The sequence below is a fragment of the Ochlerotatus camptorhynchus genome, unplaced genomic scaffold (assembly GCF_037179485.1).
Source record: "Ochlerotatus camptorhynchus isolate MF236.1 unplaced genomic scaffold, CSIRO-AGI_Acam_v1.1 ptg000266l, whole genome shotgun sequence".
NCBI lineage: Eukaryota > Metazoa > Arthropoda > Insecta > Diptera > Culicidae > Ochlerotatus > Ochlerotatus camptorhynchus.
This window is the reverse complement of record NW_027040756.1, coordinates 2,853,252-2,865,847: the sequence shown is the minus strand read 5'-3', so window position 1 is coordinate 2,865,847 and position 12,596 is coordinate 2,853,252. Positions and strand designations below refer to the sequence as shown.

General features: G+C 38.2%; 1 protein-coding gene across 1 annotated transcript; it reads right to left on the bottom strand.

Moving 5' to 3' along the window:
* Nucleotides 1-894: 894 nt before the first annotated feature.
* Nucleotides 895-3,307, bottom strand: LOC135705406 (uncharacterized). Its single transcript, XM_065227136.1, has 6 exons — nucleotides 3,188-3,307; nucleotides 3,050-3,123; nucleotides 2,060-2,234; nucleotides 1,710-1,897; nucleotides 1,433-1,595; nucleotides 895-1,370 (listed from the first exon to the last, which is right to left on the bottom strand). Exons 1-6 carry the CDS (start codon nucleotides 3,261-3,263, stop codon nucleotides 895-897), a joined length of 1,152 nt encoding a protein of 383 aa, XP_065083208.1. The 5' UTR covers nucleotides 3,264-3,307.
* Nucleotides 3,308-12,596: the final 9,289 nt, after the last annotated feature.

The following is a 12,596-nucleotide window of genomic DNA, read 5'->3' as shown; positions in this document are numbered from 1 at the left end:
GAGCACCAATTGCGTCGTTCATTTCTGCTTCATCAGAAAATAAAAAAAATATGGAATAACTATTTGATTGGCGTACATTGGTTTTACTGTTTGCCACAGGGTGCCATTAATAACATTTGATATCTCATCGTTCTGTTCTAATCTGGTCATATTCTGCATTGTTTCCTTAAAAATTGTTCCAGTTTCAAAAAACGTTTTGATTTGAAATTTGATAGGTGTAAGACACCCTTTCGATACAATATTGGAGTCATTGTCCTTAAAAGTTATAACTTGAGGAGCCTGTCTAAGATTCAAATGTTGAAGCTGACTATTGAATCTTTGCTCAGTGCATATGAAATTAAATGGATCACGGATGTCGTTGACTAAATCTAGATACTGTGGATCATCGGGTATACATGCTATTTTGCATAGAGTGTTAATGATTGGCATAACAATATGTTCAGTAATATTATGCTGTAATTCAATTACATCTTTCCTGCTCAAATTTTTCTTACTGTATTTGAATACTATGAATATATCATAGTAAAGCTTAGAAAATCTTCTCTTAACCTACTTCTTATATCTAAAATGTCTTCTTCTCTACAACTAGCTTTCTCAAGTTTTTCGATACTGCTACCCGCATCATTGAATGTATCTTCAGTTGTTTCTCTTTGAAAACAACGTTCCTCTGGAATCGTGCTGGATTCGTTGTTATGGATTTCCTCGTGTGTTTCAATTGGTGTGCTGGGGCTTTCAAATAAGGCAGAATGTCGAAATTTGACATGCCGTTTGAACCGGTAGATATCCTTGAACTGAGCGGCTGGTTTGCATGCTGTACACTTGAAATTAGAAATGGAAGGAGCCCCATGCTCTATCCGAATGTGGTGTAATAGGATATTGAGTGCGGGAAACGAGTTACGGCACAAATGACAATCCATTATCTCCAGTTTCCAGATAGGCGATCAATTGTAGAAGTTGATTGTTTTTCGATTTTCTTTTGTAGTCGATATTGTAAAAGAATCTGGTCACGAAGCACCAGAATAACTCACAGCTCTCAGGAAATTGGTAGTTCAGCACGTACTTCAGCTTAACAATGACATCCAGGCAACGAAGAAACGTTGGAAGTTTGTACTCAATTTTTCCTGTCACAACGTAGAATCCTTCAATTTCGTCGAAACTTCCAACAATGAAGATACGAGGTGGGAGTTGAAGTTTTGCTGTCTCAAACTCTTGACGTAGTGAACGCCACTCACTTAAGTATTCCTCGTGGGTTGCGCATATACAACAGACATCAGTTTGCGCCTGCAATATTGTGGGTAATTTACGTGTAGAAGTCCGTGTTGGTTTGATGAGTGCTTGGAATACCATACATACGATGAAATCCCGGCCGTCTATAATGAAACAATATTATTAGTTATTTTCGTCCTATGTACGTTGCTAAGTTACTTCATACCTTGAATAATAGCGGATTCGTCCAGTGCAGTTAGTAATTGTCTTGAAAAATCGTCTTTGATGTCGTTGTTTCGAACGTAGTCAAGGAATTTTTGTGAAAAAAAATCCCAGTTGTTGAATAACTTATCTGGATTACCAAACAGTTCAGCAAAATCCGAATCGATCTGTAGACATATAATAAGACGAGGTATACTATCTCGCGAATACAAGACCTATTTGTTATGAGACAGGTAACAAAATAATGTAATTTAAAACTGGTGCAGTATAATTTTCCTTACCAACAAGTACCCAGTATCGTCCAGGATTCTTGGCCACTCGCTAAGCACACCACCTTTGTCGACATCAATCTCATTTAAAATTGATCGCAGTCGCAATGAAATTGTTTCTTTCCACTTGTGTTGAACTTCTTCTGCTGGGGCAGAATTGTTACGAAGCCAGTTTTTTACTGAAGTAAGCTTTTCGATTTCTGTAATTTAAAATATCAAGTGTTTAAGATTTTGCTGATATCACTAAAATCTTTTAAACCCGAAACAAACATGTGAAATGGGAAATCGGCATTTGAAGCGGATGTCTACATGTGGCTCCTTGGCCCTTTTCACTTGCTTGTCGAGAAATATGGTTTACTTACCATCGTGAGAAAGTTTTAGAGCTACCGATTGTGCATAAAAAAACGTTGTTTCCTTGTCACTTGATGATCTGGATTGGACGAACTTCTTCTTGTTACGATTGTGGAAGCGGTCATAAATTAAACCAGTAGGGTGTTTCTTATGTACCTTCACGTCTCTGGGATTAAAGTACGTTTCCTGCACGAAAGATGAAAAAACGTATAAGAAGTGTGTTGAAATGGTTGGAGCAACGAAGTTAATTTACGATTAGCTCGTTTGGAAATCTTTCCGCAATTAGTTGAGCAAATTTTGACATATCCGGAAGAGGAAAATATAAGTCGTTGGCTATATAATAGTCGACGACCGTATGGGCCAAGTATTTCCGGTGAGCAGCATCGAGTTTCTTATTCTGTAAAAAATGTTTCACGACAATTTTTCCTTTTTCGTTCCGCTTGAGGATGTCATCCAGTAACGCAGCTGTCACGGAGGTGGGAAGCAATCGATGCTTGAGTGGATTCTGTTTGCATAGCACCGTAGCTGGAGGAGCTGTAACTTCGGTCGGAATAGAATTGATGGTTTTCGATGTTGTTGCTGTATGATATAGAACACTTTCCGGCCACGAAACTAATTTTTGCCGCAGTGCATATTTGTGGCCAGTCCATCTCGCTACGGAAAAAATATCATCCAAGGCTCTGTCTTCCACTAGCTTGAGATATTGGACACAAATTCCATGCTCTAAATTAAGATTTTGCACATTCAATATAGTATTATTTGTTCACACATACACAGCAAAAAAAGTTGTTGAATATTACATCGAAACTGCTGCAACCAGGTCAATCCATCGATTGGGTAATATTACATTGTACGATGTACATCGATTTTGCGAACAAAATTACACCCATTGATGTAATATTGTATCTGCTTTTTGCTATTACATCATTATTTCATACATCAGCTTGAATTACGTTGATCGATATTACATTTTTTTTTGCTGTGTACTCATACTTACGGACAAGGATAGCATAAATGGCCGGATCAAGTTTCCATTCAGAAATGATTTCTTCCAGTTCCGGAATGTGATCTCTTTCTGCAAAGAAAAAAAAAAGCATCGCGGATATCCCAATCGGAAACGTTTTAGATTAACGCTTTACCGTCAATATTGTTTGGGTCATCCAGTCTGTCATCCACGATAATACTTATTTCCTCGATCGGATTATCATTTATCATTATGAAACACTTTTAATTTTCCACAAAAACAAGCAAAACTGAAAAAAATCTCAACCACGCGCGGAGCTCTTCGGAATAAATTTGATGCTATCAAAATGGCGAAGTGCAAGTTTTCGATGTACACTGAAAATTACTATGCAGATGGTAATCCTTACATAAAATGTAGTTGGTAAAAAATTGTCGGTGACATGTTTTTATTTTAACTGCGTGTATGGTAAAATGAGATGTTGGATGAAAATTGTGCATCCACTATGTTTAAATAATGTTGTTGAAGTTACCATATCAATAGAAATTTGACCATAATAATTTATTTGTGAGGACTACAAAAAATGCTGAAATCTACTGTGACATTTTTGCTATTGGCTTAAGATTTTCTAATATAATACGATTATAATAACAGTATGGTCAGTGGATTTTACCATTATATGGCATGGTAGAAATAAACGCTGGATTTAAGATCAATTTACTACATAATTTATTTCAGTGTAGGTTCAGTTTCGACCAGCCCATCAGTGGCAGGCGCGTACACACAAAAAATTATCGTTAGTAAAACTGAAAAAACCATTGGTAGAATTAAATGTTTTCGTTGGTTCTTTTTGGTAGAAAGTCTTTAGCTTTCAAAACAAAAGTCAGCTAACTGTAAATTCAAAAGTTGCGCGCATGCTACTTTTAAAAGTTGAAACTTTCAAAACAAATTGTAGTTCTGTCAATTGAAAAGCATGATATTATCATGTCGTTATAATTAAAAGTGGATAATTTTTGTATCGAATCAAACTTTTGTCATGAAAGTTTGGTATAGTTGAAATAACATGTGCCGTTTTAAATCTATAATATAAATATTTTCAATTTAAATTCAAGCATTTTCAACATTACAATATCAGTTTTGCTCATGTTTCGCTCTGGACGATGGTTTTTCAAAAAATGTACTGTTGCCACCTCTGGCTGTTAGTATAGGTCTTGTCATTAGCCTGGTTTTGACCGATCTGGGTGGATTGTACTCAAATTTGGGTAGTTTTGAAATACCGTATAGTTGTTGTCTCCTCTTCACGCTTATGCCTTGTTCAGACTGGAGAGTTATAACATGTTATAACGGTTGTCAAATAATTGCAACACAGAAACCACCATCAAGATAGCGCTACAACATGTTATAACTCTGTAGTCTGAACGAACTTAAACGCTGTACAGACTGGAGAGTTATAACATGTTATAACGGTTGTCAAATAATTGCAACACAGAAACAACAATCAAGATAGCGCTATAACATGTTATAACTCTGTAGTCTGAACGTACTATTACGTTCAAACGCTGTCCAGACTGGAGAGTTCCCGCATAAACAATAACCATAAGAGGCGCCTAACCACCAATTCGGGATATCATCCCAATTTTATGTGGTATGGTCGCACCATCTAAGATATCGTCAGTATATGGTACACGTTTATTAGGGTTATAACATGTTATAACGGTTGTCAAATAATTGCAACACAGAAACCACCATCAAGATAGCCCTATAACATGTTATAACTCTGTAGTTGAACGTACGGCCAGACTGGAGAGTTATAACATGTTATAACGGTTGTCAAATAATTGCAACATAGAAAGCACCATCAAGATAGCGCTATAACACAGAGAACAGACGTTGAAGTTCGGTCAGAAACTTGTGTAAAATAAGTGGGAACGTCGCCGTTACGTGGTGTTAGCATCTCCTGATTTCCCTAATAAAATTGTTATGGTTATTTTGCTTAACGACGTGTTCTGGGTATCATCCAAACCATTTGTGGAATAGTTCTATTATTTGGGTTGTCGTTCGTTTATGCACTGAAACAAATCGACATGTATCGTTTATTGGGTCCATCTTATAACATAGCAATGTCAGCAGATTTATCCATTCTATGTGATGATTGATAGATTCCATCGGATTATCACTTAAAAACTATGACTGCGATATGGAATGATTTATATCGTAATTTCACATACTTAGTACTTGATAAAACTTTGCTTCGAACAGTGTTAGCGATAGGTAAGATGTATATGAATATTGTCTGATATATTTCATGGTGAAAAACTGTTGATATGTCATGGGTAGGAACAGACATCTAGAAACTAATGGAAAATCATATAAGTTTGCACTATGAGAAAATTCAGTATACCTGTTTTCATGATGAATATTGCTCACTAAAAAATATATCTTATAAGATAATCATGTATATTTTATTGGAGTTGCTTTTAACGATTTTTGACGTTTGTTGATATGTCACGTGCAAACAGACATGTAGAAACTATTGGACTGTCATTTAACTTTGCAGTATAGGAAAACATGTATATCTAATTGAAATAGCTTCCTTTGATTTTTGAGGTTTAAAGATTGTAAACAGATCTATCCCAATCATTATATAGTCATATAGATGTGCCTTTTAAGAAATCCAACAGCAAACATTTGTTTTGGCCGAGGTTTTGGCATGGCTTTCCGGGATGAATATCGCTCCCAATAAAAAAAACATCTTACATGATTGTTCTTTGTGAATTATTGAAACAATTTTCAACGATGTTATCATACACTCATTAAAATGATTAGTCGAACTAAATATTGCTAGCAAAAATGATACTGTATTGAATAATCTTTGTTTGTCATTGTTCCATAAGATAAGGGGTTCCGGAAAAGAATGTATTGAGATTGAAAAAATGGGCATGATTCTACTGCAATATTTACTTTGCTAAAATTCTAATTGTAAGCCTTCTACACGGCTAATTCAGATTTCAGCACTAGTACTCGAACTCCATGAACCAGTTCCATGAACTCATATAATGTAGTCGTTGTTTTATTGCACACAGGAGCATTAAGCAAGATTTGAATACACGACACCACCGAAACGGAGCATAAATTTGTCAGTGCTATTTTTCTTCACTCTAGCAAAACGAGCATTACGTTGCACTACATTCCATGTCGGGAGAGCTGTTCTTACTTCATGCTAATTGAACGAGCTCAATCTTGAAGTCAGCCGTGTCCCAGTGGAATCGAGCGCAAACACCGGAAGCATCACACTTCAACAGTTCTTGATCGAATCCCAAATCAGCTACAATAAAAAAAGACACAGCTGTGAAAGCTCCCCACTGCGTGATGTTTATTTTTCGATTTATTTTTAGAAATCGTTTAAATATATGTGTCAAAAGAAGAAGTAAATTTCATGTGATTTTCACATAAACTTTACTTCGATTGATTTATGACACATATATTATGTTGTGGTGAAAAGTAAAGCTTATGCTTATGGGTTTCAAATCCATTTCAGTTAATTATTATAATTTGACCGATTTTCATTTATCATATGACGATCATATAAAAGTTACCAAATTATCAGCATTGTAAATGTATCAGATATTCATATAGAATTTACCTGACACATTTTCAATCATATAATTTTCATTGGATTATCTTATAGCGCAAATTTATTAGACTTCCACATAACAGGAATATGTCATATTGGCTCAGTGTGGTTATTTTTTATTAGGGTTTCTCTATAAATTTTCCACTTTCGACCAATTTGGCGCTAGTATCGATAATTTTTTTGTTGAAGTCGCCGTTAGTGGCGCTTAAGTCGAATAGGAATCTTTACACAAGTTTTTAGAGAAATTTTGTTCGAGCCTCCATGTCTGTTCTCTGATGTGGTATTAGCACAGACAAACAGACATAACACATTGAATATTTCTCACTGTAAAACATCGTCGCTAAAACATTACCGCCATCTGTAGAGTACACTGTGGTGGGTAGTACGCTGAACAGATGGCGGTAGTGTGTAAACGCGCCACAGGTGGTGACTATGCGCGCCACAGGTGGTGGTACTACCAATTACGATACTTTTAAATTGACCGTTAAATGCTTGTTCGATGAACATTTTGCGAGTGTTATGTCTGTTTGTCTGTGGTATTAGTATCAAAACCTAATTTTAGGTAAAATTAAAACCTAATTTTTGGGAATCTTATCTTAGCGTGTTCCTCGTAGTTTTTAACGAAACTGAGTGGAATTTTACTCACTTTAGAGTAAATTTGTGCGAGCGTATACTTTAGTGACAGAACATTGGCGTTGACGGCACTGTCGAAAAATTTGCTCTTCCAGCAAATGTAGACAGTTTCTTATTGGAATTTTCGATGGAGTGAAAGGATAGTACGAAGTCCGCGATGTTTCACGCACAGTCTGACGTTTGCTTATGGATTTTCTCATAGGAGTAAAGAGCTACATAGTCGCCGTCAACGCCAATTGATCACTCATCGCGAACCGCATCTGAGCGAAAGCAATGGAAAAGAGAGTCAGGCAACATCCAACAACAAACGGTCGAACTCAAGAAAGAAAAACTTCAATCCGCCATCTTGCTTCTCTTGGCCATTCGTGAGAGAAAGGCGAGTGAAGCTGAAGACTGGATTGAAGAAGAAAAAGTCGAGTGTTTTCGGTCGGGTGTTGCGCCGAGGACGCGTATGATTTTGTTCAAAAATCGTGTTAAAAATGTGAATTTCCAAATGAAAACTGTGAAAAACTCAACTTAAATGCACACTGTACATGTAGAATCCGAATTTGTCTGAGAAGGAATCGCTCTAAATGGAATATGAAGTGTTTTTGATGTCGCGGGCGCCAAGCGTCCTAATTCGCCAAAAAGAGTGACTAAAGAGAGAAGATTCCCTGGGAAAATAGTGTTAAAGTTCGAAAGGAGGACAGATTTATCAGAATAATAGTGAATCCAGGAGGAAAAGTCCGAAAAATAGGTAAAATTTAGTGAAAATAAGTTTGTCTTGTTGGCGTCATTGAAAGGTTTCCGTTCGCAGTTTCGTTGCCACCCACCCCTCCCTTTGAGGGAGACAGAGCAAGAGAGCGAGCGAGAGGAGGCAAAAGATTCCATCAAAAGTGAGAGCATGAGTGCCAGTGAGTGTGCATTCGTTTAGATTTTTCTGCGAGAGTGAGTGCAGGTGGGAGGAAGTAGAAATGGAGTGAAAAATAATCAAGCTGGCTGGTGATGCTGGCGACGTTTGACGAGGACCGATCATGATCAAAACAAAACTACACTCAACGTTCGATAAGTTGCTGTCGTTTATAGGTGAAAGTTCACTCACAGAAACAAGATCTAGTTGAAATACCCTCGCAAAATATGGTTTGATGTAGTAACCACCTTTTTATTATGGTGAACGCTGCTATAGTTGCGGTACTGGGATTTATGCTGATTTTGAAGATACATTGAGTAACATGCATTTTTGATCGATTATTTATGCTTTTATAACACGTTTCAATCGTTAAGATAGCTAAAATTGCAGAATAATAAAAAGATTAATTTGATATTACGTAGCCTTTGCACCTATAGTTGCAGGTTCAACACATTTTAATTGTGCTGGTGGCAGCGTAATATTAACCAGTCGATACCGCAACTATAGAAACAAGAAGTATCAAATACCGCAGCTATGGGTACACGGTTCCTATAGAGGTAGGAGAACTTATCATTTTTTTCCTATCTTGTTTTCCGTGCTGACCACCAATGCTACCGACGCCAGGGAGGCGCAGCTTCCACACCTGGACCCTACCTATCGACCCATCAACTCATGAACCGGGGACCAACGGCTTTACTTCCCTTCCGAAGGAAGGCATGATCAGAGATGTTATGCCTTAGAACATCCCGGCGGCACTGACTGGGATTGAACTCAGGCCTGCTGGGGGGGAGCCGCTTCTTAGAATTTTCCTTAAAACTATTTTCAGCTTCGAATTTGGTAATTATATTCCGTATTAGATTATATTGGAATTGAGTTGTTTAATTTCTAAAAACATACCGGTTTTTATACATCATCTGCGAGAGCTTCAATTTCTGAGCACAACGATATTTTTATCGATCCCACAGACATTTAAACCAAGATTTAAATTTTTAATTTTTGACGCTTAATCTATTAGGTGACAGTTCGCTCCCACCAAATACAACTATCATCAAGCACGATACACCGACGGATCCCGAAGCGGTGGTAGAGTCGGTATTGGTATTTCCGATTCGGAGCTGTGCACCTTTTACTGACTACCAGACCCCTGCAGCGTCTTCACTGCCGAAGCAGCCGCCATTCTCGTAGATGCCACCCTGCCCTCCAACATACCCTTCGTCATATTCTTCGATTGTGCCAGTGGTTTAGCAGCTCTTCTGTCTGAAACGGCTAAACATCCCTGGATCCAGAGCATCCAGCAGTTTGCTCCTAAAGAAACAACCTTCGTCTGGGTCCCGGACACTGTGGGATCAGAGGTACGGTGGAAGCCGATCCCAGTCCAAGACAAAGAGCGGTGGATCATAATCACGATATGGGACTGATGAGACTTATTTATAAGGAAGGTAAAAGGGGATACCAGGAAATGGGAGGATCCACCTGAACACCGACTCCAATCACCCTATTCCGGTTGAGAACTGGCCATACTAAAGTCTCCCACAACATGGGAGGCGGAGGCGGATTTAGAAGGCAATGCGACACATACATTGTTTCACATACAGCATTTCTTATGAGAATGCCCGCAGTACTACGGACCCCGTTCCCTATACGGGAGCTCAGGTGGCATCAGAGATACCCTGAAGGATGACCCATACAGCATCGCTGCGCTTTTTTGCTTCCTTCAGAAGGCAGGTCTGTTTCAATTCTCTGGCATGGCCATTGGTTCCTGAAGCTGCCGTCAGTGATAGCGGTGGCGTTGATGTTGGCATGATTCACAGTGGCCTTTCGTTAACCTCACATCTACCTGTGCACCAACTCTCAAAACATAAACAATTATCAAAAAATTGCTGAATATGGCATTAAATATGGTTTTGAGAGTTTGTGCACAGGTAAAAAGTAAGGTTACGGGACGCCACTGATCGTTCATACGTTACCATCATCATGGTTTGCCGATGAGATCCACCATCTGAGTATGACCAATCAATAGCATGGTCATTGGTTCTTGATGCTACCATGAATTCATTTCTTATAGTTTCACCGAGCGATACAAAACTAGCTGAAATACACCAAAACAACCTTCTATATTCTATACCGTAACGTTACCATGGTCGTTCACACATATGCATAAACGAAGCTGAAACTCGTAATTTTACATCATCTGTCTATAACTGACGTATAATCGAGCCAAAAAAAAAAAACGGCTTCAAGCAAAGTGTTCTTGGATGACTGTTATGCCACCGAAGCTGTCTGATTAACCAAATTTGATCTACGAACACCCAAGCAACGACAACGGACAATGATTCGAACCAATACCAGTACTCAAAACAATACCTTGGCACCGACTACTGACTCGAAAACGGATGAACGAAGATATTGCTGATTCACAGAAATCTCGCGTCGCGTTTCAAAAAGCCCTAAGTAACAAAAGTAAACGAGCTAAGCGATACAAACTATTACTCTTCTATGATACATCTATGTGATACAAAAGCCCCCATCCAAATTTACTTTCATTTATTTAACATAATCATAGGTAAAAATTGTCCAATGTACAGTTTGAAATGATGGGTACATGATTGTTACTTCGGTCATTTGCACTGCCTAACATGATTGGTGCTCATTTTCTAAAGGCGCGGCCAATCTTAAGTTAGGTACTCTACTCTGAAATCTGTGAAAGGGAATCTAGTATCATGTAGAACGAAACGTCCATTGTAACACTCATTGATTATGTCATTGAGAAAAATCGTCCAATGTAACATGTCCGATGTACAACTTGACTAGTCAAAACGTCCTATAAGTTTTTTTTCTATATTGTAGAATGAAATTAAAATTAAAATTGTGATATTACCGTTTCTACTGAATTTACAACGTTATTATTTACTGACTACATTAAAAATAGTATTGCAAAATGTATTGTTTCTAAACAGTTAAAATAATAATCTGTCGAACTTTAACTTCGATTTTCTGAAAATGGCGGATATGACATTGGTCTATTTGAAAAGTGACGCGAGAAATCATCGACATTTCACAAATAAGAAGAAGCAAAATCTGCAGCTGTCAAACATAAACACAACCGGATAATAACCTAAGAGGAAGAGGAGACAATAGGGGGACTTTTATGAACCAATTTTCGATTAAACGCGAACCAGCACCTGATTGGTCGGGCGAACGTATAGAAACGCGAGAATTTTTACAACAGGGAAAAATGTTTGTTGACAGTCGACTGCGTCGCCCATAATGAAATAGTTTTTGCACGCTCATTTTCGCGAGAGAAGAAGAACACGTCACAGACAAAAAGAAGCCAGTTGTCTCCTCTTCCTCTTAGATAATAACTATCATAACGCTGTCTTGCGCGTGTAGAGCACATAAAGGATCTCGGCGTTACCTTGGACTGCAGACTCACTTTCAGAATCCACTACAATGACATCATTGCCGACGAGTTTCGTGAACCGCTATGCCTCAGGTCACTTTACTGATCGCTTGTGCGATCCTTATTGGAGTCAAGTTCAGTTGTTTGGTGCCCTTTCCATGCTAGCTGGATCACTAGAATTGAATCCGTTCAACGCAAGTTTGTGAGATATGCTCTTCGTTTCATCAACTGGCGTGACCCAACGAACCTGCCACCTTACGAGGAGCGTTGTCGTCTCCTGGGAATCGAGCCATTAGAGGTGAGACGGACGGTCGCTCAAGCTATGTTCGCTGGAAAGCTGTTTACAGGTTACATTGACTGTCCAACACTGCTGTCACAGCTAAATATGTATGCCCCTGAGAGATCTCTTCGTCAACGCGACTTTCTGTTTTTGGAACCACGGAGCCGGAATTATACACAACACGAGCCAATTCGAGCAGCCAGCCGACAATTCAACAACTGTTTTTATATGTTCGACTTCAATGTATCAGCTGACGTGTTTCGTCATCGGCTACTTGGCCTTTTCCGTACCGTTGACCGTAACTATTTAGTTTAAGTTTTATTCATTTAGACAATAATTGTCAGTTGAATTTTTAAATAAATAAACAAATAAATAAACAAATCATGCTTCGAAGCCTCGCTTGAAGACAGATCGAACCCTCTTGATGCAATCGACCCGATCCGCTGGATTATCAATTGTATCAATCAGGCTATACTGGAACCACATATAAACCTAGAATCTACTAAAAAATTGTGGAGACGGGTGTCCTCATGAAATGAAGTAGTGTAGTAGTCCATAAGTATGTTGGAGGATCTTCTTGTGCCAATGCGCTGAAATGCAGTTTTAATTAACGTTTCTATTCAAGTAGCTTCAGATTATCAGATTTCTTCAATTTACAGTTCCAAGCGAAGTGAAATTTTTGTCAAATACATTTTTCACGCGGATGAAAAATCGAGTATTTTTTAAAGGAATTTCACTCCGATTCGATATA